The sequence below is a fragment of the Entelurus aequoreus genome, linkage group LG09 (assembly GCF_033978785.1).
Source record: "Entelurus aequoreus isolate RoL-2023_Sb linkage group LG09, RoL_Eaeq_v1.1, whole genome shotgun sequence".
NCBI classification, from domain to species: domain Eukaryota; kingdom Metazoa; phylum Chordata; class Actinopteri; order Syngnathiformes; family Syngnathidae; genus Entelurus; species Entelurus aequoreus.
Window position 1 is genome coordinate 78,838,119 of NC_084739.1, and position 25,449 is coordinate 78,863,567.

General features: G+C 37.2%; 1 protein-coding gene across 1 annotated transcript in view; it reads left to right on the top strand.

The window, feature by feature from the left end:
* The first annotated feature begins 3,096 nt into the window (after positions 1-3,096).
* Positions 3,097-25,449, top strand: part of LOC133657784 (homeobox protein Meis1) — a 237,049-nt gene continuing 214,696 nt past the window's right edge. Inside the window, exons 1-6 of the mRNA XM_062059515.1 lie at positions 3,097-3,632; positions 4,498-4,718; positions 5,502-5,643; positions 5,785-5,835; positions 5,986-6,036; positions 7,434-7,580. Coding sequence (XP_061915499.1) covers positions 3,621-3,632; positions 4,498-4,718; positions 5,502-5,643; positions 5,785-5,835; positions 5,986-6,036; positions 7,434-7,580 — 624 coding nt within the window. The 5' untranslated portion in view covers positions 3,097-3,620. The remainder of the gene's footprint in view (positions 3,633-4,497; positions 4,719-5,501; positions 5,644-5,784; positions 5,836-5,985; positions 6,037-7,433; positions 7,581-25,449) is intronic.

The following is a 25,449-nucleotide window of genomic DNA, read 5'->3' on the forward strand; positions in this document are numbered from 1 at the left end:
TATATATATATATATATATATATATATATATATATATATATATATATATATATATATATATATATATATATATATGTTTAGCATTGTAACTAGTATTTAATAAAAAATAAATAAAATAAAAAATACATCAAAATGGCCCCTGCCTACTTATTAGAAGCTCTTGAAATTAAAATAAATTGGAATAAGAATTTAAACAAAGTTTAGTAAGTTGGTTAATTTAAAATATATATATATATATAATAATAATAACTCATGAATCAATTAATTCAAAAAGTTACAACAATAATAAACACTGTTAAATGTGTAACTGAACATTAATATTTTCATACAGTCAGAATTTTTGACACACAATGCAGTTACACAATCATATTCTTATCATTATATTCTTGCAGGGGAAAAACAGCAACAGTAAAATTGTAAGGCAAAAAGAGCACAAAAAAAGTCGGAATGTAATGAAAAAAAGCTGAAATGTTCAAACTAATAATTAATAATATACTTAGTCACCTATAGCAGACAACTGAAACAAAGTTGTATGTTTATATATATATATATATATATATATATATATATATATATATATATATATATATATATATATATATATATATATATATATATATATATATATATATATACTGTATATACATATGTACATATATATATACATGTACATGTATATACTGTATAAATGTATATATATATATATATATATATATATATATATATATATATATATATATATATATATATATATATATATATATATATATATATATATATATATATATATATATATATATATATATATAAATATGTATATGTTTTTAAGGTTTATTTTTTAACAAAAAAAAACAATATGAAAATGGCCCACGCATAGCATACTTTTCAGTATGTGGCCACAATCCACAAATGTAATTTACAATCATGTAAAACAAATGTGCAAGTGTACCTAATCAAGTGGGCGCTTTTACTCCTCCATTGCAGTGGGTTCACGCCTCCTCTCCTCCCTTTGCTGCAATACCCAACAGCTCCGCTAGAAGGCGCGCATGATTAAGTATTCATGTGTGTGAGAAGCAGGGGGAGACTCACACACTGTTTGAAGTAAAAACTGCAGAAAAATACGGGAAAATAAAACATGTTGTTTCAATATTAACACTGACGTCACCATTTAATAACGCAAGTATATAAGTAGTGTATTGTGGAAATATTAGTCCAAAATAGACCACTATTAAAACTGTTAATAACTATAGTGTTTATATTTTTATTTTAAAGTTTAGGCTAAATTGTTTTTTTTTTATTGGGTTTTATTTTATTTTTTTTATAAGTGCCTGTTGCACATCTCAGCACGTTTAAAAATGTTTGACCTGCACCAACAAAAATGCAAAATTAAAATAAATGCACACCAACAAATAAATAACACATTTTGTCCACACTATTTGCAACATTTGTTGCCTCATTGTGTTGCAGTAACCCTAAAACGAGCCCCCCCCCCCCCCTCTTGATGACGCCCCTGTTTAAAAGCAGAGAAAGTGAAGTTTTATTGGCGCTAATTGAAGCCTAATGGCCTCATGATGCCTCTGGTGTGACTTTACAGGGGCCAGGTGCTGATAGGGGCCGCTTGTATGCTAATGTCTGCAAATATGTGGATTCCACTGCAAACACAGGGAAATATACTCATTTAGACGCATTTGAAATAATTAAAACAAGCAGAAAGTGAATTAGAACTCATTGTTGAAGTGGGACAAAATTCGTCCAGCTGCACCGCCGCACGCATGCTCGTGTCTCCCCGCGTCTGGTCGCACCATCCCGGGCTCCTCTCCTCCACGTTGTCCCGGTGAGCGTGGAGAGTCTAACCGCGTCGTGCAACTCATATGAGGGGGTGGATGGACGTGCAGGAAGACCCCCAAGCACACTGAAATATGCACACCACCGTAAATATTAGCATTTAATATATTTTATAACTATATTGTTTGAATAAACATGAGTTTATATACAAAAATAGTCGTCATTTATAATTAATAAAATGCATCTAATACAGGCACTCTAGGAAAAAGTGGAGCGTACTATTCATTTGAAGTTATGTTGAGCAAACAGGGATTATTAAATATTGAGCAAAATATGTCATTTTTTAATGTAGTTTTAGTTAGTTTGTTCAAAGTTAACAAAAAAGGGTGTTTTTTCCCCCTAAAGTTTTAAAAGTGTTCCTTTTGCACTACCTCGCCAATGTGGCCTCCGGGCGATCGATCAATCATTCGGGCATCGATCAGTGCAGCGGCCAATGAGAGCCCCTCCCTCCAACGAGCCACCCGAGCCCGGCTGTCATTGGCCAGCAGCGGCCAGGCTGGACTGACCCATTCCCGGCTGCAGCAGGGGGGTTACCGGCGGAACTTTTTTTTTTTTTTTTTTTTTTAAATCGAACTGCTTGCCAAAAGTGACTTAAAAGCATAATCAAGCAGGTAATTAAAGTTATGCATATTTAAAGCAAACCAACCCTAATGCACCTTATTCACGCATGGATGCTTTGTTGAACGACACTAAAGGTGTCAAGCAAACACACCACGCAGGAAGAAGGACTGAGGGTGGGGGGGGGGGGGGGGGGTCAAAAGATTGTTCCAGGAGGCCCCAGAACCTGCCGAACTGGACCTGCTCGGTGTGCACACGCTGGAAGAATGTCACGCATGCATGCTCTTATTATACAAGACAAAACTCCTGATGCACTAAAATACTTTTTTTACTGCCTCGATCCACTTTGTGCAGTCATGTTTGACCCTGAAGTGGTTGCAGGGCTCTTTGGGTTCCTGGCGGTTCTGGTACTGGTTCTGGTTCTCCTTCCTCCCCCCACCACTTGCTGCAGCCCAGCTCTTTGTGACGACCTGTTATGGCCACCACTACTTCCGGTTTCGTGCAGTCCGGTCCAAACCGTGCACCGGTGCTCAGCACGCACTCACACGCCCGAAATCGATCGTGGCTCCTTTAAGAAAAGCCCCAGCCTTCAGGATGAGCCCTCCTCCTCCTCCTCTTCCTCCTCCTCCTCCTCCTCCTCCTCCTGCTGCTTCTGCTGCTGCTGCTGCTCTTCAGCTCCTCCGGGCTGTCTTTGCATAAGTAAATCAAGCCGCGGGAGCGTGCAGCAAACCAAAGCCAGGAGACACGCTTCATTCCCGGGAAACGCCGAGCCGGTGTCGACCCCAGCAGCGGAGCTCCGCGCACAGGAGGACCCACCGAGCAGCCCCGCAGAGACACGGAGACCAGCCATGAGAGTCACCGGGTGTCTCCATTAAAGCTTTCTTTTTTTTTAATTTATTTTTTTAAAAGACTTTTTTTTTTTTTTTTTAATTGGGCGCTACTGGACTCGGACCACCGGTGCGTCCACAGAAGGAGAGCCGAGGATTGAGTCGCCTTGGCCGGGCTCAACTTGGCAGGCTGCACCGCTACTTGGCTGGAAGTTTAAAAAAAACAAAAACACACACAAAAAAGCCAAACTGGGAATTTTTTTTGTTTTTGTTTTTGTTGAAGAAAAAAAAACCTGCCTTTTTGTTTGGATTTGCGTTGCGATTTTGCTCGTCAGGCTGGCTTTGGAGCGGATTTAAGTGGACTCAAATCCCGAACCCGGAGCGAGGCTTATGGCGCAAAGGGTACGTAACTAAACTAACTAACCAGAACTAACTAGAACTATAGCCACTCTTTTAAAAGTTCACTCCACGCCTACAAAAGTCCTGTGCTGTCACTTTTGGGACACATTTTGTTGTCTTTTGCAGAACTTACCAAAATAAAGCCCTTTTTTTGTTGTTGCACAAACTATAGTCATGATTTGAGATGACTTCTGGCAGTCTTTGGTGCAAACCCAGATCTCAACATTTGCCAAGATGCGAGACGACACTTGCGCCCCCTCCCCGTAACCCCAAAACCAAACCTAACCCCTCCAAAATAAAAGTCCCTCCAACATAAGCTTGATGCCAACGAGGCCATATTTAGTCATGAGGTGACGACAAATGATTTGATTTGCACGTCCTGGTGCAAAAATCTGTCACGTCCACTTTGGTACCCCCCACGCCGAGGTGTGGTGGGGGGTACCTCAATGCCTTTAAAATGGACATGCTGTTGTTTGTCACTTTTGAAGCTTATTTTGGTTTGTTTGGTGTATTAAATCAAACACACCTTTTTTTTTTGTCTTTTTTTTAGGCATAAAATTGCACAAATAAAAGACTGCAGGCAGAAACTGTGTAATATTTAAAATGTTTAAAATGCTTAATGTTGAGCTGCACTATACAAAAGTATGTTGAAGTAAGTTTAAATCAAGTCCAAACCACTACAAGCTTTAATTGATCAAATCATGGCATTGTTGAAATATGTTTAAGTTAGTATTTTTAGTTTTTTCTTTTTGCAAATGCTCAGAAAAAAGTGCTAAAATTTTTATCATAATGGAAGGGGAAAAACTTGGACTTTTTCAATACATGCGTGCATGATAAGTTGTGTGTGTGTGTGTGTGTGTGTGTCCAGTACGAAGACTTGCCCCACTACGGGATGGACGGGGTGGGCATCCCCACCACCATGTACGGAGACCCGCACGGAGCGCGCTCCATGCAGGCCGTGCACCTCAACCACGGGCCCCAGCTGCACACGCACCAGTACCCGCACACGGCCCACACCAACACCATGCCCCCCAGCATGGGCTCGTCGGTCAACGACGCTCTCAAGAGGGACAAGGACGCCATATACGGGTACGAGGAGGTGGCAGAAAGAAGAAGAAAAAAAAAAGAAAAAAAAAAGTTGTGGCTCATGGGGAAGGGCAGCGGTGTCCTCTGCGCGCACTGCCCGGGGACGGTGAGGGGTTGTCGGCGTAGAGTGGCTCGGCGAGTCGCTAGCACTCACTGGAGCTCTGTGTGCTTTTAAAAAAAAAAAATTTAACTCAACATATTTTCAACCACCACCTATTATTGTTATTAGTGTTCATCGGAATACATTTGTATAGTCCTAATTTTGACAAAATGACCTCTTTCACATTTAAGTGGAATAATTACAGGCTTTTTGTAGATAATTGAATGAATGTGCCTTCTTACAAATTCAACAAGCAGCATGCTGAATGAAACAAGTCATTTTTATTTATGGATAGTTAGAGAAATATTTTTTTACACATTGTTTAGTCACTGATAAACTATTAAATAGGAGTGTTTCAACCTGTTTGCACTCCATAGAATACTATCTTGCGTTCTTATATTTTTTATGTGTGCAATGCACACAAACTCCAGTGCAAAAAAAAAAAAAAAAAGCACAAATACAGATTTCGTGTTGCACTTTGCAGCCTCTCTGCATGCATCTCCCCACGGGCGAGTTGTTGCAAGAAAGAAGGGAGGGGTGGCATGGCTGCCTAAATCCAGCCTGGAGTCGTCTTGACCCCGGCGCTCTTCTCCCCGGTGACATTTGCTATTGTGCGTAATGTGTGCATGCTTCTTCTTTCTTCTAAAAATGTGTGTGTGTGTGTGTGTGTGTGTGTGTTGGTGCAGGCACCCTCTGTTCCCCCTGCTTGCACTGATTTTCGAGAAATGTGAATTAGCGACGTGCACCCCCAGAGAGCCCGGGGTGGCCGGAGGAGACGTCTGCTCGTCGGAGTCCTTCAACGAAGACATCGCGGTGTTTGCAAAACAGGTCAACATTTAACCAAAAAAATAATAATAATAATTGCACGCTTTTTTGTTAAATTTACATATTTTATTCATTATAATTCCCTCCTGTTATATTCTAAATGCATGCTTTTTTTTTTTTTTTTGGGATCCCCCCTTTTTTTAGATCCGTGCAGAAAAACCTTTATTTTCATCGAATCCAGAACTGGATAATCTGGTGAGTAAAAAAAAAAGTTTAATTTTCGGATTGTGTTCCATGCAGCACTTAAATAATAATAGCAATAGTCGCTGGAAAGTGTTTCCATGCAATCTTTGCGTGTAACTTTTGCAGTATTTGAATTGTAATAATTTATTTCAATCTCCACAGATGATTCAAGCCATTCAGGTTTTACGGTTTCACCTGCTGGAGCTGGAAAAGGTAAGAAAAAAAAATTGTATTTTTTTTTTTTAGTCATGCTTAATTTGCATAAATGTATTGTTTTGCTCGTCGCTTATAATTAGCGTTCAAATCAATCACGACGCCGTTTGTAACCACCGGTGCATGCTGGACCTTCCGGGGGGAGGATCGGCTTCCTTGCATGCGAATTATTATATTAAAATTAATAATCGCAACGCATTGTGCAAGCTTTGCTTTATTTGTATTTGTTTGCAAAAAAAAAAAAAAGTGAAAGTGCATGAAAATTTGAGTGTTTACCTTTTTTACACGTCATTCTGGTGCGGTTGATGTGGTGGTTTTGATTTCTATTTTATTTTATTTTTAACTACACGCGTGTTGAGTGCGTCGTGGGCCCCCATACGAGTCGCCTTGTCACTGCCAATTTCCAGCGATATCTCCATCGTGGGAGGGGGGTGTTGTGTTGGCGTGGGGAGTCACGTGATCTCACTTAAAAAAAATAAATAAAAAGTTTTGACATGTAAAAAAAAAAAAAAAAAAAAAGCTGCATATGTAATCAAATAAATCTGTCTGAATTCATGAAAACAACTTTTGGACTTATTAACATGATATTTTGCTGGCTGAAAAATGATTCATGTTCATAAAGTTCTACATGATACAGGTGTGCCTAATATTCTGGCCAACTAAGAAATATTGTTTATTTTTTCTAATCTAACTGTTCTTTTCTGTGTAATCTGTGTGTGTGTTTCCACTGCCTTGTGTTGACCACACAGCACCTTTGAATGCCCGCTTAATTAAAATCAAAGCTTTATTTGTTTGCATTTTTGCACCAAAATCAATCCCAAATGCTTAGAAATAATAAATATATTGACATAAATTAACATATCTGCTTGTTCTCGTTATGTTCCAACTTTTTGCTGTAATTTCACTCTGGTGTTTATAGCCGTACTGTTAAATTTAATCAAATCTAATATTTTGATACAGCATAAAACTGTTCACAACCTTCCAAATACACTTTTTCACATTTTGAGAGCCCTTTAAGCATGAAATAACAGACTTTAATGCAATATAGGAATGCTGTCTGAGGCTGAGCCAATCAGTGGCCATGATACTGAATAGGTTCGGTCTCCTCTATAGTGGCTAATATTGTATAGTGTTGATATTTTCAGTTCATGTAGCTGTTTTTATGCTGGAAATTTAGCTCCAAATATGTGGAATATGCTTTAAAAAAAAAAAGCGATCTAGTAGAACTACAAACTTAGAAGTGCAACGTGGCTTCATTGACTAAATGTGGGCCCCGTTACAAAATAAGCAGTAAAGGCTGCAAATGGCCGCCCTTTGGTACACCTGTGCTTTATTACTGTTGTGCCTTTTGTTGTTGTTGTTGTTATTGACGCCTCTCCCGTCCATGTACCTGCCAGGTCCACGAGCTGTGTGACAATTTCTGCCATCGGTACATCAGCTGCTTGAAGGGCAAGATGCCCATCGACCTGGTCATCGACGACCGCGAGGGGGGCTCCAAGTCGGACAGCGAGGAGATCACCAGGTCCTCCGTGGCCCTCGACCAGGTACACACACACACACACACACACACACACACACACACACACACACACACGCTCGGCTGTTATTTGCATGCATTAAGAGTCTCCATCGGAATGGAACGTTTTCTGAATAAATGTGGCTCTTATTGGCCCATTAAGACTTGAACCCGGGGTGTGAGATTAGCCAAGATGGCGCTATAAACTTGACCTCCTTCCTGTCAATTTTAATTTACTACCCACCCTCCACCCCCTCACCACTCGGCCCAGCAGAGTGCAGCGGCAGCGGGGTGCGAGGGTGCTGAGACGCCCCGGTCCCTCGCAGTTTGTCCACTGTGGAGCCGCTGCACGCTTCATTAGGCGTCTTGTCGGTGTTTCTCCTCAGACATGAGTGCACATTGCTCATCGAGAGTGTACACCCCCCACCCCCACACCCCCAGCCCCCCTTCTCCATAACCCACTCCCTTTTTGTGCACAGATTGAGAGGTTTTGTTTTGCAGTGTTTCCTATTGAATTGTTCCTTTATAGCGTCTTTAAATACAGATATCAGTTCATTGCTATCATGCAGATTTTTATTGGCTCTTCTTTGCATAAAAGTGTCTTGATCAGGGATGCTCAAAGTGGGGCCCGCGGGCCAAATTTGGCCCGTCGTGTTATTTTGTTTGGCCCGCCAAAGGGTAACACGCATTCGTACTGACTTCACTCAAGCTGCAAAATCATTGATGACAAAAGAAACAATAAATTCAGTAGATATAACTAAAAACATGGCAGCCAGAAATTGACCTTAAAATCATCCGTGGCAGCGTTTTTCCATTTACAGTAATGCACTGCAAAAACCGGGATTTTACGTGGAATTTTACGATAAAGTAGCAGCTCAGTCACCAAAATTTTGCGGGAAAATTAACTCTGGTAGGGTTTTTTTCCCCAATTTACAGTAATGCACTGTATAAAATGGCTGTAGATTTTATTGTAAAAAATAAATTTAAAAAATCAGTAGATATATCTAAAAACATGGCAGCCAGAAATTTACCGTAAAATCACCCGTGGCAAAAACAGGAATTTTACGTGGATTTTACGATAAAGTATTTTGCGGTAAAATTATCAGTGGCAGCGTTTTTTCATTTACAGTAATGCGCTGCAAAAACAGGAATTTCACGTGGATTTTACATTAAATAATTTTGCGGTAAAATTAATTTTTTGTTTTTTTTTAGTTTACAGTAATGCACTGTACAAAATGGCTGTAGATTTTATTGAAAATTTAAAAAAAAGTCACCAGAATCTTTACGTGAAAACAGTGGTGTATTTTTCAATTTGCAGTAATTTGGTGTAAAAAAAAAAAAAAAAGCAGTTCATTTTATGGTAAAATTCTGGTGACTGAACTGTATTTTTTAATTTTTATCATCAAATTTATAGATGAAAAAAAAAAAGTCACCATAATTTTTACGTGAAAACAGTGGTGCAGTTTTTCAATTTGGTCTGAAAGAAAAAAAAGGCTGTTAATTTTATGGTAAATTTCTGATGACTGAGCTGTATTTTTTATTTTTTTATCATCAAATCTATAGATGAAAAAAAAAAGTCACCAGAATTTTTACATGAAAACAATGGGCAGTTTTTAAATTTGCAGTAATTTGGTGCAAAAATAAAAAAAAAACAATATATTTTTTGAAAAAAATTCGGATGACTGAGCTGTATTTTTTTTAATCATCAAATCTTTAGATGAAAAAAAAAAAAGTCACCAGAATTTTAACGTGAAAACAGTGGTGCAGTTTTTCAATTTGCAGTAATTTAGTGTACAAAGAAAAAAACAGTAAATTTCATGGTAACATTCTGGTGACTGAGCTGTATTTTTCTTTTAATCATCAAATCTATAGATGAAAGAAAAAAAGTCACCAGAATTTTTACATGAAAACAGTGGTGCAGTCTTTCAATTTGCAGTAATTTGGTGTAAAAAGAAAAAAAGCAATTAATTTTATGGTAAAATTCTGGTGACTGAACTGTATTTTTTTATTTTTATCATCAAATCTATAGATGAAAAAAAAAAGTCACCAGAATTTTAATGTGAAAACAGTTGTGCAGTTTTTCAATTTGCAGTAGTTTGGTTTAAAATAAAAAAAACCTGTTAATTTTATGGAAAAAATTCTGGTGACTGAACTGTATTTTTTTAAAATCATCAAATCTATAGATGAAAAAAAAAAGTCACCAAAATTTTAACGCAAAACAGTGGTGCAGTCTTTCAATTTGCAGTAATTTGGTGTAAAAAGAAAAAAAGCAATTAATTTTATGGCAAAATTCTGGGGACTGAACTGTATTTTTTTATTTTTATCATCAAATCTATAGATGAAAAAAAAAAAGTCACCAGAATTTTAATGTGAAAACAGTGGTGCAGTTTTTCAATTTGCAGTAGTTTGGTTTAAAATAAAAAAAAAACTGTTAATTTTATGGAAAAAATTCTGGTGACTGAACTGTATGTAAAAAAAATCATCAAATCTATAGATGAAAAAAAAAAGTCACCAAAATTTTAACGCAAAACAGTGGTGCAGTTTTTCAATTTGCAGTAATTTGGTGTACAAAGAAAAAAACTGTCAATTTTATGGTAAAATTCTGGTGACTGAGCTGTATTTTTTTATTTTTATCATCAAATCTATAGATTAAAAAAAAATAATAAATTGACAGGCGTTTTGAATTTGAATTTGAGAGCCCTGCTCTACGGTAAAGTTGTGACTTTTTGACGCTCTATAGAGATGGATCATCTTGGTCGCCACGTCCTGTGCTGAAAACCGAAACGCTTCAACATTTAGCATTCTACGTACGTCTAATGGGTTTGGGTAAAGTCCGAAAGCGATGGGATGAAATATGTAGGGGGGGCTGGTTACAGAACAACACCTGGAAATGGCCAGAATCTACAGAAAATGAGCTTTTTGAATGTTTTGGGGTGAAAAATATGCATAAAAGTTTAATTAGGCACGATGTGTGACGACTTTTTACGACCTAATATTTATATATGGCGGCATGAGGCTACATTACTCAGTCACGGTGCTGTTGCATGGTAAAAAAACAACAACTTTGGCCCTTGGAGGCCAAACATTTGGGCACCCCAGGTCAAGAAAGAGGACAACCAAAGGATGAGTCGGACTGCTGGACATAAAACTAAATCATTTAAATCCGTGGACCTTCCGTATGTGGCTGGGAGAGGCTGAATGGCAAGGCTTGGGGGAGGCAGTGTGTGTGTGTGTGTGTGTGTGTGTGTGTGTGTGTGTGTGTGTGTGTGTGTGTGTGTGTGTGTGTGTGTGTGTGTGTGTGTGTGTGTGTGTGTGTGTGTGATTATGGAAATGAGCAAAGATCACCCCGCTAGATAATGCCTCGTTTAATCCAGAAAGAGAATTAAATAACAGACTTTAAGTGTCTCTTTGAAGGGCTCCTTGTATCCTCTGGAGGGTTCCTTTTGTCAAAAGTGTTTTTTTCTATAGATAGGTCGGCCTTATAGGACGTGTTAAAGGACCCCTTGAGGTTTTTCTAGGTGTACCAAGAAGACCATGTTGTCCTGGGGGCGCCGATGCAGATCTTTAATTGACTGTCAGATGAAGACATGGCCTATTTTCTCCTAACGACTCCGCCGCCGCTTGATGGAATACGCTTCAAGAATGAAATATATCACACATTTTGTGTATATTCTTTACCGTTTCTGGGCTATTTTTGTGTGACGAGCGGGGGACATCCTTAACGAATTGGCCTTGGGTGTGTGTGTGTGTGTGTGTGCATTATCTCCCTCCATATGTATTTTTAATATATGCCCCCGGGCATAAAGCTGAAGCAGACCGGGCTGGAAAGAGGAGGGAAGATTTGCACAAAAGCAGCAATGTTAACAAGATGGCAGCAAGAAGGCACATTTATTCATAAACCAATTTATTCTGCCGAGGCCAGTGTGGCAGAGAAAAGAAAATGTCAGGGTTGTTTTGAATTGACTCAACTTACGACCGACTTCTTTTGTCGTCGTCGTCGTCGTATAGGAGAGTTGACGCTGTTTATGTCGAGTTGGCAGTGAGGACGTTTTTCTTCTTCTCGGCTTGTTTGAACATGGCCGACGAGAGGTGAAGAAGTCACAGAGGCTCTTGAATGCGACCCAGCCAGTTTGGCGTGTGTGTGTGCGTGTGTGTGCGTGTGTGTGTGTGTGTGTGTGCGTGTGTGTGTGTGTGTGTGTGTGTGTGTGTGTGTGCGTGTGTGTGTGTGTGTGTGTGTGTGTGTGTGTGTGTGTGTGTGTGTGTGTAGGCTGCACTGATGAATGCAGCACCCCCTCAGGTGGAGTGACTGGTTAGCACCAGTTGGACTTATTTCATGGTCCCACGGTCATACTCGCCTGTGCACCTTCTAGCTGAGAGAAACTACTTTCATTTTATTCCCACATTCTTGCAAAAGTGGCGAAAATGGTCCAAAAAAATAACGTTTTCATTTTTACAGTAGTGCAGGAAAGTGTTATTCTGCTTGATGTCATCGCGGTCATTTCTATTTGCCCAGCTGACTAATAGAAGACGGCAGTAAAGTGCGGTCCTCCCTCGCCACGTCGTGCGGTTCAGTATCGTGGCCTCTGATTGGCTCAGCCTCAGGCTGCATTCCTATATTGCATTAGTGTGTAAAGGTGATTATGTTGGTGGTGTTTCATCTTTAGAGGGCTCTCATAATGTTAAAACATTTAAAAGGTTCAGCTGTCCTTTTCAATTGCTTTTCTCGTACAAAGCATCATTTTTGATTGTTTCTAGCGTGTTCTATCATCTCCTCAGCATCATCACAATAGTAACTATACATATTTGCAGAAATGTCTCATAGAACACGGCAGTAAAATGCTGCAACGTGCTCAGAATTGGTTTCAAAATAACTTTTACTGCACTTAGAAATGACTTTTTTTTCTGTATATTTGTGTGTATTTAGTCGAAACGCATACAAAGTACTTTGAAAATTGCTTGGAATTGTAAGAATGATATTTTACAACTAAGGACTACTTCAACACACAACCTTTTTTTCTTCTTCTCCTGCTACTTTGAAGGGAAAAAAACAACAAATATCTCCCGATGGAAAATTAACTTTTTAGGTCACAATATTAAGTTGTATCCTTTTTAGGTTACAGGGGTTGTACTTGTATAGCGTTTTTCTACCTTCAAGGTACACAAAGCGCTTTGACACTATACCACATTCACACACACATTCACACACTGATGGCGGGAGCTACCATGTAAGGCCCGAACAAGAGAGCAAAAATGGCCAAACGTGGGGCTCGAACCAGGAACTCTTAGGCTGCTGGCACACCGTCTGTTGTTGTGTACTTTTTTAGGTTATAATAGTTGTAGGTTGCCATATTTAGTCGCTTACTTTGTAGGTTGCTTTGTATACTTTGTAGGTTGCTATAGTTGTATACTTTGTAGGTTACAGTATTTGTTTACTGTTTAAGTTGCAATAGTTGTATACTTTGTAGGTTGTAATATTTAGTTGTTCACTTTTTGTGTTGCAATAGTTGTATACTCTGTAGGTTGTAATATTTAGTTGTTCACTTTTTGTGTTGCAATAGTTGTATACTCTGTAGGTTGTAATATTTAGTTGTTCACTTTTTGTGTTGCAATAGTTGTATACTTTGTAGGTTGTAAGATTTAGTTGTTCACGTTTCAAGTTGCAATATTTGTATACTTTGTAGGTTACAATATTTATATGTTCACATTTTTTAAGTTGTAATAGTTGTATACTTTGTAGGCTACAATGTTTACATGTTCACTTTTTAAGTTGCAATAGTTGTATACTTCGTTGGTTACAATATTTTCGTAGTTCACTTTTAGGTTGCAATAGTTGTAGACTTTGTAGGCCTAAATATGTATTAGTTCACTTTTTAAGTTGCAATCATTGTATACTTTGTAGGTTACAATATTGTTTTTTTTCTTCTTTTTAAGTGGAACTTGTTATGTACTTTGTAGGTTGCAGTCATTGTATTTTATGTAGGTGACAATATTGTTTACTTTTTAGGTTGGAACAGTTGTATACTTGGCTTCAATATTTATTTGTTTACATTTTAGGATAAGTTGTTAACTTTTTAGTTCCCAATAGTTGTATGCTTTGTATGTTCCAATATTTACTTGTTTACTTTTTAAGTTGCAATAGTTGTATACTTTGTAGGTTACAATATTGTTTACTTTTTGGTTGACAAAAGTTTGTTTACTTTGTAAATTGCAATAGTTGTACATTTTGTAGGTTACAATATTTAGTTGTTTACTTTTTTACGTTGCAATAGTTTGATACTTTGTATGTTACAATATTGTTTACTTTTTAGGTAACAATCGATGTGTACTTTGTAGGTTGCAATCATTGTATCCCTTGGAGGTTACAACATTCACTTTTGAGGTTGGAATAGTTGTATACATAGTTGGCTTCAATATTTATTTGTTTACATTTTAGGATTAGTTGTTAACTTTTTAGTTCCCAATAGTTGTATGCTTTGTATGTTCCAATATTTACTTGTTTACTTTTTAAGTTGCAATAGTTGTATACTTTGTAGGTTACAATATTGTTTACTTTTTGGTTGACAAAAGTTTGTTTACTTTGTAAATTGCAATAGTTGTACATTTTGTAGGTTACAATATTTAGTTGTTTACTTTTTGAAGTTGCAATAGTTTGATACTTTGTATGTTACAATATTGTTTACTTTTTAGGTAACAATCGATGTGTACTTTGTAGGTTGCAATCATTGTATCCCTTGTAGGTTACAACATTCACTTTTGAGGTTGGAATAGTTGTTTGTGAAGCCCTTTTGAGGCATTTGCGATCAAGTGCTATATAAATCAACTTTGATTGGTTAATTGGTATTTAGTTGGCCTCAATAATTAGTTAACTTTTTCGGTTGCAATAGTTGTTTACTTTGTAGTTTGCCTTTGTTGTATACGTTGCCGTAAAGGTGTAACGGTTTGTGTGGTTGCCGATAAGATTCAGAGACATTATTTTTTTAGAACGATAAGATCCGAAACGAATCGGTGAGTTGAAATCGATTCAGTTATTTTTTAACAAAAACAATCAAGCAGTGTGAGTATATAAATAAATAGTGCATACAGGACACTGCAGGTGAAGTTTTCATATATTCCTGGTATTTCTTGTAAGGGAATTACATATACATGAATTATGGATACAACCAGCAAGTAAACAATGAATGCATTCACGTCTTATTGGAATAAAGTGCAAGAAACACTTGAGGTTGAATTAACAAGAGGAAACCTTTTCTACTCACATTTTCAACACTCATGACATTTACGATAAAAGTACTGTAACCAGCATTTTAATAGTAGATTCGTCTGCTAAATAAAGGTCATGGACCTGGCCATACAGTATCTGTTCTCCGCCCTGGACAGCGACACGGGTGTGTGGTAGCTAAACCTTGTTGATGATGTTGGTCCCTCCCTTCCTAATTTCCATCCCTCTCTTCTATTTCTTTCTTTCTGATGAAATGACTTCTCCCTGGCTGTTAGTTGTTGTGTTGTCGCTCGGTGTTGTGTTCAGGGAGTTGGTGCGTCGCGTAACTTGCTCCGCTGTCACTTCTGTTGCGTCGGACGTGTTCTTTGTAACTTCAAATTATTATATTATTGTGTTGTGTCGTTTGTATTTGTTGTTGCTTTTGCAATCGTGCTGTAGCCGAAAGTTGTTGCGTTGTAATGAATGATATTGTCTTGTGGCGTTTGCATTTGTTGTGACCTTTCTCCGCCACCGCAGATATTCACCATTTTTGTTTCAATGACGTCACAGATGGGCAATTAGATTTATCTTTTAAAGTCCTTATCATTAAAAGTGCTAAACTTCATGTAAAGTCTGCCGTATCTTAAATACAAGGTTTTCCTTTTTATAATATCAATATAATCGATTGATTCCTTTTTAAAACAATCTTGGATCGATACCTAAGGCCAACTTGCCAGACACATACAGTATCGATGTGCTGTAGTTGATTCTATGGGATATAAATCAATATATCGATTAATCGTTACACCTCTAGTTTTTAGGTTGGAATAGTTTTTAAATTTTTAGGTTGCATTAGGTGTATACTTTGTACGTTACAATATTTAGTTGTTTACTTTCTAGGTTACAATTGTTGTATACTTTGTAAGTTGCAATTTTTACTTGTTTATTTTGTAGGTTGCAATAGTTGTTTACTTGGTAGGTTACAATATTTATTTGTTTACTTTTTAGGTTACAATAGTTTAAAAAAATGTAGGTTGCATTAGGTTTATACTTTGTAGGTTACAATATTTAGTTGTTTACATTTTAGGTTACAATTGTGGTATACTTTGTAAGTTGCAATAATAACTTGTTTACTTTGTAGGTTGCAATAGTTCTATACTTTTAGGTTGCATTAGTTGTATACTTTGTATTTTACAATATTTAGTTGTTTACTGTACTTACTAGGTTGCAATAATTGTATACTTTTTAGGTTTCAACATTGTTTAGCTTTTTTTTACAACACAGATCAATGCACTGTAGTTGAATCTAAGGAATAAAAAATGATATCGCCATTAATTGTTACACCTACTTTATAGGTTGGAATAGTTGTGTACTTTCTAGGTTACAATATTAATTTGTTTACTTTATAGGGTGCAATAGTTGTATAGTTTTCAACATTGTTTACTTTTTAGGTTACATTTTTTTTTTTACTTTTTAGGTTGTATTTGTTGTATTTTTTGTAGATGACTATATTTAGTTTATTTTTTAGGGTACGATTGTTGTATACTTTGTAGGTCGCAATAGTTGTAGGTTGTACTTTGTGGGTTACAACATTGAGTTGCTTACTTTCTAGGTTGCAATAGTTGTACACTTTGTAGGTTGCAATATTTAGTTGTTTACAGTACTTTATAAGTTGCATTAGTTGTATACTTTGTAGGTTTTTAGTATTGTTTACTATTTAGACTACAATTGTTGTATACTTTGTAGGTTGCAATATTTAGTTGTTTAATTTGTAGGTTGCAAAAGATGCATTATTTGTAGGTTGCAATAGTTGTATGCTTTGTAGGCTATACGACATTTAGTGGTTTACTTTATAGGTTGCAATAGTTGTATACTTTGTAGTTTGCAATATTTACTTGTTTTATTTGTAGGTTGCAATTGTTTTATACTTCATAGGTTATAATAGTTGTAAACTTTGTGATTTCAACATTTAGTTGTTTACTTTCTAGGTTGCAGTAGTTGTATACTCTGTAGGTTGCACTATTCAGTTGTTTACAGTACTTTGTGGGTTGCAATATTTAGTTGTTTACCTTGTAAGTTGAAATTGTTGTATACTTTGCAATATTTAGTTGTTTACAGTACTTTATAGGTTGCAATAGTTGTATACTTTATAAGTTTTTAGTATTGTTTACTTTTTAGACTACAGTTGTTGTATACTTTGTAGGTTGCAATAGTTGCATACTTTGCGGGATGCAATAATTGTATACTTTGTCAGTTACAGCGTTTGGTTGTTCACTATATAGGTTGCACTAGTTGTATACTTTGTAGGTTGCAATATTTAGTTGTTCACAGTACTTTGTAGGTTGCAATAGTGGTATACTTTGTCGGTTTTGACATTTGGTTGTTTTATACATAGGTTGCAATAGTTGTATACTTTGTTAGTTTTAATATTTAGTTGTTCACATTACTTTGTAGGTTGCAATAGTAGTATACTTTGTCGGTTACAAAATGTGGTTGTTTACTATATAGGTTGCAATAGTTGTATACTTTGTAGGTTACAACATTAAGTTGCTTACTTTCTAGGTTGCAATAGTTGTACAATTTGTAGGTTGCAATATTTAGTTGTTTACAGTACTGTATAGCTTGCAATAGTTGTATACTTTGTAGGTTTTTAGTATAGTTTACTTTTTAGACTACAATTGTTGTATACTTTGTAGGTTGTAATATTTAGTTGTCTACATTGTAGGTTGCTATAGTTGTATACTTTGTCGGTAACATTTGGTTGTTTACTATATAGGTTACAATAGGTGTATACTTTGTCAGTTGCATTATTTAGTTGTTTACAGTACTTTGTAGGTTGCAATATTTAGTTGTTTACAGTACTTTGTAGGTTGCAATATTTAGTTGTTTACAGTACTATAGCTTGCAATAGTTGTATACGTTGTAGTTTTTTAGTATTGTTTACTTTTTAGACTACAATTGTTGTATACTTTGTAGGTTGCAATATTTAGTTGTTTACTTTGTAGGTTGCATTAGTTGTAAACTTTGTCGGTTACAACATTTGGTTGTTTACTATATAGGTTGCAATAGTAGTATAGTTTGTAGGTTGCAATATTTAGTTGTTTACAGTACTTCATAGCTTGCAATAGTATACTTTGTAGGTTTTTAGTATTGTTTACTTTTTAGACTACAATTGTTGTATACTTTGTAGGTTGCAATATTTAGTTGTCTACTTTATAGATTGCAATAGTATACTTTGTAGGTTTTTAGTATTGTTTACTTTTTAGACTACAATTGTTGTATACTTTGTAGGTTGCAATATTTAGTTGTCTACTTTATAGATTGCAATAGTTGTATACTTTGTAGGTTGCATTATTTAGTCATTTACAGTACTTTGTAGGTTGCAATATTAAGTTGTTTACAGTACTTTGTAGGTTGCAATATTTAGTTGTTTACAGTACTCTGCAGGTTGCAATATTAAGTTGATTACAGTACTTTGTAGGTTGCAATATTTAGTTGTTTACAGTACTTTGTAGGTTGCAATATTTAGTTGTTTACAGTACTTTGTAGGGTGCAATATTAAGTTGTTTACAGTATGTTATAGGTTGCAATATTTAGTTGTTTACAGTACTTTGTAGGTTGCAATATTTAGTTTTTTACAGTACTTTGTAGGTTGCAATATTAAGTTGTTTACAGTATGTTATAGGTTGCAATATTAAGTTGTTTACAGTACTTTGTAGGTTGCAATATTTAGTTGTTTACAGTACTTTGTAGGTTGCAATATTTAGTTTTTTACAGTACTTTGTAGGTTGCAATATTAAGTTGTTTACAGTACTTTGTAGGTTGCAATATTAAGTTGTTTACAGTATGTTATAGGTTGCAATATTAAGTTGTTTACAGTACTTTGTAGGTTGCAATATTTAGTTGTTTACAGTACTTTGTAGGTTGCAATATTTAGTTTTTTACAGTACTTTGTAGGTTGCAATATTAAGTTGTTTACAGTACTTTGTAGGTTGCAATATTAAGTTGTTTACAGTATGTTATAGGTTGCAATATTAAGTTGTTTACAGTACTTTGTAGGTTGCAATATTTAGTTGTTTACAGTACTCTGCAGGTTGCAATATTAAGTTGTTTACAGTACTTTGTAGGTTGCAATATTTAGTTGTTTACAGTACTCTGCAGGTTGCAATATTACGTTGTTTACAGTACTTTGTAAGTTGCAATATTTAGTTATTTACAGTATTTTGTAGGTTGCAATATTAAGTTGTTTACAGTATGTTATAGGTTGCAATATTAAGTTGTTTACAGTACTTTGTAGGTTGCAATATTAAATTGTTTACAGTATGTTATAGGTTGCAATATTAAGTTGTTTACAGTATGTTATAGGTTGCAATATTAAGTTGTTTACAGTACTTTGTAGGGTGCATTATTAAGTTGTTTACAGAATGTTATAGGTTGCAATATTAAGTTGTTTACAGAATGTTATAGGTTGCAATATTAAGTTGTTTACAGTACTTTGTAGGTTGCAATATTTAGTTGTTTACAGTACTCTGCAGGTTGCAATATTAAGTTGTTTACAGTACTTTGTAGGTTGCAATATTTAGTTGTTTACAGTACTCTGCAGGTTGCAATATTACGTTGTTTACAGTACTTTGTAAGTTGCAATATTTAGTTATTTACAGTACTTTGTAGGTTGCAATATTAAGTTGTTTACAGTATGTTATAGGTTGCAATATTAAGTTGTTTACAGTACTTTGTAGGTTGCAATATTAAATTGTTTACAGTATGTTATAGGTTGCAATATTAAGTTGTTTACAGTATGTTATAGGTTGCAATATTAAGTTGTTTACAGTACTTTGTAGGGTGCATTATTAAGTTGTTTACAGAATGTTATAGGTTGCAATATTAAGTTGTTTACAGTACTTTGTAGGTTGCAATATTAAATTGTTTACAGTATGTTATAGGTTGCAATATTAAGTTGTTTACAGTATGTTATAGGTTGCAATATTAAGTTGTTTACAGTACTTTGTAGGGTGCATTATTAAGTTGTTTACAGAATGTTATAGGTTGCAATATTAAGTTGTTTACAGTATGTTATAGGTTGCAATATTAAGTTTTTTACAGTACTTTGTAGGTTGCAATATTAAATTGTTTACAGTATGTTATAGGTTGCAATATTAAGTTGTTTACAGTACTTTGTAGGGTGCATTATTAAGTTGTTTACAGAATGTTATAGGTTGCAATAGTTTACTGACCACTGCTGTGCTTTGCTTCAAAAAGATCACTTCCCTTCAAAGTGCTTGAAAAGTGTGTGAAGTCCTAACTTCTCTGATGCCTGCAAGTTGTTCTTGTTTATTATGCCAAACAAAAAGTGTTTAAGTGAAATACAACTTTTTAATGACGCGCCAAACAAGCTGAAAAGTAGTAGAATTTGACCTAAGTGACCTGAAAGCACCTTTCTGAGGTGAGTGTGAGCTTTAAAGTGGGCACGCAGAAAGGTGCGCCCTGTGCTTTAGGACCCTTAAAGTGAGGAGGAGGAGGGTGACCTGCCCTAATGTCGTTGTGTGTGGAGAGCTCCTCCACTCCATGAAGAGGGACTGGAATTAATTGAAACTTCCTCAATTGGGCGGAAAAAAAAAAGTGACTTTCTTTTGTGGCTGCGAGAGCGTTTGAAAATGTTTGTGTTCGATTCCCAAAGCCGCCGTCTCTGCTCGCCTCTCGGCGGCGCTACCGGGGAATCCTCTGTTACGCAACTCAACTTTCCAGGTCAGCGAGGCCCCGGCGGTGTTGGTTTAGGTAACGGCGCCGGTCAAAGGGTGACCTCTGCCCCTCCCCTCGCCGCCTGAATGGAAACCCCGTCCGGCGCGGGGGTCATCCGCTATTTCCCTAATCAGGTCGGCCGCTATCGCTAATCTATTAGCCGGCGGCCGGAGTCACATTCAGCCTCTTTTTGTCCGCCCCCGCCGAGGCTCCGACCGCTCCTCTCAAACCCAACTTCTGAGTCATGGCGGGGGGAATTGTTGGTAATGGCGGCCTTTGTGGCGGCATAAAGGGGAGGTTTGACCCCTCCGCCCGCCCCCTCGGCATCCCCCCTTTTCTTCCAGGGGGCGCTGAATGCGGGGCGGCTGTGGAGGATTCAACAAGTGACACAAAGACGCCACCACGTGACTCATGTGTGTCTTAGCCTCGTCATTCTTGTGGCGGAATAGCAAGTAGGCTCATTCAGCGGAGGCGGCGGCGGCGGAGGAGGAGCCTCATCGCCCTGCACAGGGGAAAAAAAAACAACTTTTAGCGTTCCGGAACATCATTTTTGTTCCCTAAACTGAGCGCCGAGTGGCAGTTGTGACGGCGGAGATGTTTCCTGTGTGATGTGCTGCTGTGTTTAATGTCAGCGGCGGCTTTGGCAAAGCTAACAATAACCTGGCTTAGCGCATGTGTACTTAGCTAATGGAAAGTTCCTCCCTGGACACCCCCCCCCCCCCCCCCCCCTCGCACCCCCCACCTCTGTCCCCGTCCCCCGGCCTCCCACAATGGCCGCCGTCGCCAAGGGATTCACCACTGACATGCTGCGTGCATGCTATGCTAAGCTAATGCGGCACATGTCATCCACCAATCAGACCTTTTCATCCCCCCCCTGATTGGGGGGCCAAATATGGAGTGGTAGGGGGCAATGTAGAAAAACTCACTTTGTCAGCTTGTAGGCCGGCTAAACCCGCTTTGTTAGCATAACGTGTAATTATCACCTGTGGTGGGTGATGGAAGCAGGCGGGATGGGTTGAAAAAAACACTTTTTACACTGCACACCATTGATTGATTGATTGATTGATTGATCGAAACTTGTATTAGTAGATTGCACAGTACAGTACATATTCCGTACAATTGACCACTAAATGGTAACACCGGAATATGTTTTTCAACTCGGGGTCCACGTTAATCAATTCATGGTAAGTGAGCAAACTCGTCCAAAAGATGGCGCCATAGCACAAACAATAACACACAATTTCAGTGTCTCTGCTTGTTTTTTTGTTTTATTTAAAAACTGTTTGCATTTTGGCCGTCGGCAAAGAAAAATCCATAAGTTGGCCGCGCCGTTTTATAAGCTGCAGGGTTCAAAGTGTCGGGAACAAAAAATAGAGGCTGATAGTCTGGACTAAACGGTGTATCGTGCATCCCGAGCTACGACATAATACTTTGTACGTAATTTGCAAGTTGGCAAGTCAGAATTGTTTTAGTTATATTGTAAAACTTAAGTGATGAATGAAGAATCCGTACGAGTAGAATCGCTATGGAACGACTAGAACAGTGGTTCTCAAATGGGGGTACGCGTACCCCTGGGGGTACTTGAAAGTATGACAAGGGGTACGTGAGATTTTTTTAAAATGTCTGTCAAAAAGAACTGTGAAAAGAAATGCAACAATGCAATATTCAGTGTTGACAGCTACATTTTTTGTGGACATGTTCCATAAATATTGAAGAAATGTTTAGAATTAAGTTCATGAATCCAGAAGGATCTCTATTACAATCCCCAAAGAGGGCACTTTAAGTTGATGATTACTTTGATGTGTAGAAATCTTTATTTATAATTGAATCACTTGTTTATTTTTCAACAAGTTTTTAGTTAATTTTATATCTTTTTTTCCAAATAGTTCAAGAAAGACCACAACAAATGAGCAATATTTTTGCACTGTTATAAAATGTAATAAATCAGAAACTGATGACATAGTGCTGTATTTTACTTCTTTATCTCTTTTTTTCAACCAAAAATGCTTTGCTCTGATTAGGGGGTACTTGAATTAAAAAAATTTCACAAGGGGTACATCACTGAAAAAAGGTTGAGAACCACTAGGCTAGAAGACGGAATGACACCTATACTTCCGGTTCAAAGCACTAAAATAGGACACTTTAAGTCGGAGTCCACGTTAATCAATTCAACCTGAGTGTTTTGCCCTCAAGTGACACATATCTGATTTTTTTTTGCTCCAAAAAGCTTCAAATCTGATGTTTTTGACTCAGATTCAGACCACATCAGGAAGTAGTTTGAGTTTAATCGGAATCGATCTTTTTCAAACGCGACTACGGTGTGAACGGCATACCGTATTTTTCCGACTATAAGTCGCAGTTTTTTTCATAGTTTGGCCGGGGGTGCGACTTATACTCAGGAGCGACTTATGTGTGAAATTATTAACACATTACCGTAAAATATCCAATAATATTATTTAGCTCATTCACGTAAGAGACTAGACGTATAAGATTTCATGGGATTTAGCGATTAGGAGTGACAGATTGTTTGGTAAATGTATAGCATGTTCTATATGTTATAGTTATTTGAATGACTCTTACCATAATATGTTACCTTAACATACCAGGCACGTTCTCAGTTGGTTATTTATGCCTCATATAACGTACACTTATTCAGCCTGTTGTTCACTATTCTTTATTTATTTTAAATTGCCTTTCAAATGTCTATTCTTGGTGTTGGGTTTTATCAAATAAATTTCCCCCAAAAATGCGACTTATACTCCAGTGCGACTTATATATGTTTTTTCCCTTCTTTGTTATGCATTTTCGGACAGTGCGATTTATACTCCGAAAAATACGGTACTTGCCAACCTTGAGACCTCCAAATTCGGGAGATGGGGGGGGGGGGGGTGTATATTGTAGCGTCCCGGAAGAGTTAGTGCTGCAAGGGGTTCTGGGTATTTGTTCTGTTGTGTTTATGTTGTGTTACGGTGCGGATGTTCTCCCGAAATGTGTTTGTCATTCTTGTTTGGCGTGGGTTCACAGTGTGGCGCATATTTGTAACAGTGTTAAAGTTGTTTATACCTCCACCCTCAGTGTGACCTGTATGGCTGTTGATCAAGTATGACTTGCATTCACTTGTGTGTGTGTAAAAGCCGCATATATTATGTGACTGTTTGTATGGAGGAAAAAGCGGACGTGACGACAGGTTGTAGAGGACGCTAAAGGCATTGCCTTTAAGGCACGCCCCCAATATTGTTGTCCGGGTGGAAATCGGGAGAAATTCTGGAGAATGGTTGCCCCGGGAGATTTTCGGGAGGGGCACTGAAATTCGTGAGTCTCCCGGGAAAATCGGGGGGTTTGGCAAGTATGGTGAACGGAAATGCGACCCGAATGCGACTTTCTCGCCAGCTTTGGGCGAGATCTGTCGTTGGTGTGGGCGTGGAAAGTGGAAATGGATACTTCATCACGACATCCGTTTCTTCTGAGTGTAGTCTTGGTGCAAGACTGGTCTATTTTTCGGAGTATAAGTCGCACCGGCTGAAAATGCATAATAAAGAAGGGAAAAAACATATATAAGTCGCGCTGGAGTATAAGTCGCATTTTTTGGGGAAATTTATTTGATAAAAGCCAACACCAAGAATAGACTTTTGAAAGGCAACTTAAAATAAATAAAGAATAGTGAACAACAGGCTGAATAAGTGTACGTTATATGAGGCATAAATAACCAACTGGTATGTTAAGGTAACATCTTATGGTAAGAGTCATTCAAATAACTATAACATATAGAACATGCTATACGTTTACCAAACAATCTGTCACTCCTAATCGCTAAATCCCATGAAATCTTATACGTCTAGTCTCTTACGTGAATGAGATCAATAATATTATTTGATATTTTACGCTAATGTGTTAATAATTTCACACGTAAGTCGCACCCCCGACCAAACTATGAAAAAAACTGTGACTTATAGTCCGAAAAATACGGTAATACAAAACCCCAAAACCAGTGAAGTTGTGTAAATGGTGAATAAAAACAGAATACAATGATTTGCTAATCCTTTTCAACTTATATTCAATTGAATAGACTGCAAAGACAAGATACTTAACGTTCAAACTGGAAAACTTTATTTTTTGCAAATATTAGCTCATTTGGAATTTGATGCCAGCAACATGTTTAAAAAAAGCTGGCACAAGTGGCAAAAAAGACTGAGAAAGTTGAGGAATGCTCTTCAAACGCTTATTTGGAACATCCCACAGGTGAACAGGCTAATTGGGAACAGGTGGGGGCCATGATTGGATATATATCCAAGCAACGTTATCATGGACGCCCCTGCTTATTTCAGCAAGACAAAGCCAAGCCACGTTTTACATCAACGTGGCTTCATAGTAAAAGAGTGCGGGTACTAGACTGGCCTGCCTGCAGTCCAGACCTGTCTCCCATTGAAAATGTGTTTGGCATTATGAAGCCTAAAATAGCACAACAGAGACCTTGGACTGTTGAACAACTTAAGCTGTACATCAAGCAAGAATGGGAAAGAATTCCACCAGAAAAGCTTCAAAAATGTGTCTCCTCAGTTCCCAAATGTTTACTGAGTGTTGTTAAAAGGAAAGGCCATGTAACACAGTGGTAAAAATGGGCCTGTGCCAACTTTTTTGCAATGTGTTGCTGCCATTAAATTCTAAGTTAATGATTATTTGCAAAAAAAAATCAAGTTTCTCATTTCGAACATGAAATATCTTGTCTTTGCAGTCTATTCAATTGAATATAAGTTGAAAAGGATTTGCAAATCATTGTATTCTGTTTTTATTTACCATTTATACAACATGTCAACTTCACTGGTTTTGGGTTTTGTATATGAAAATATGTATTGTAATTTAAAAAAAAACTGCAATTGTTGAAGGACCGTAATTGACGATGTGGCATATTTTCTTACGTGTTACGTTATAAGTTGTTTACGTAAGTGAGTTAAAAAATAAA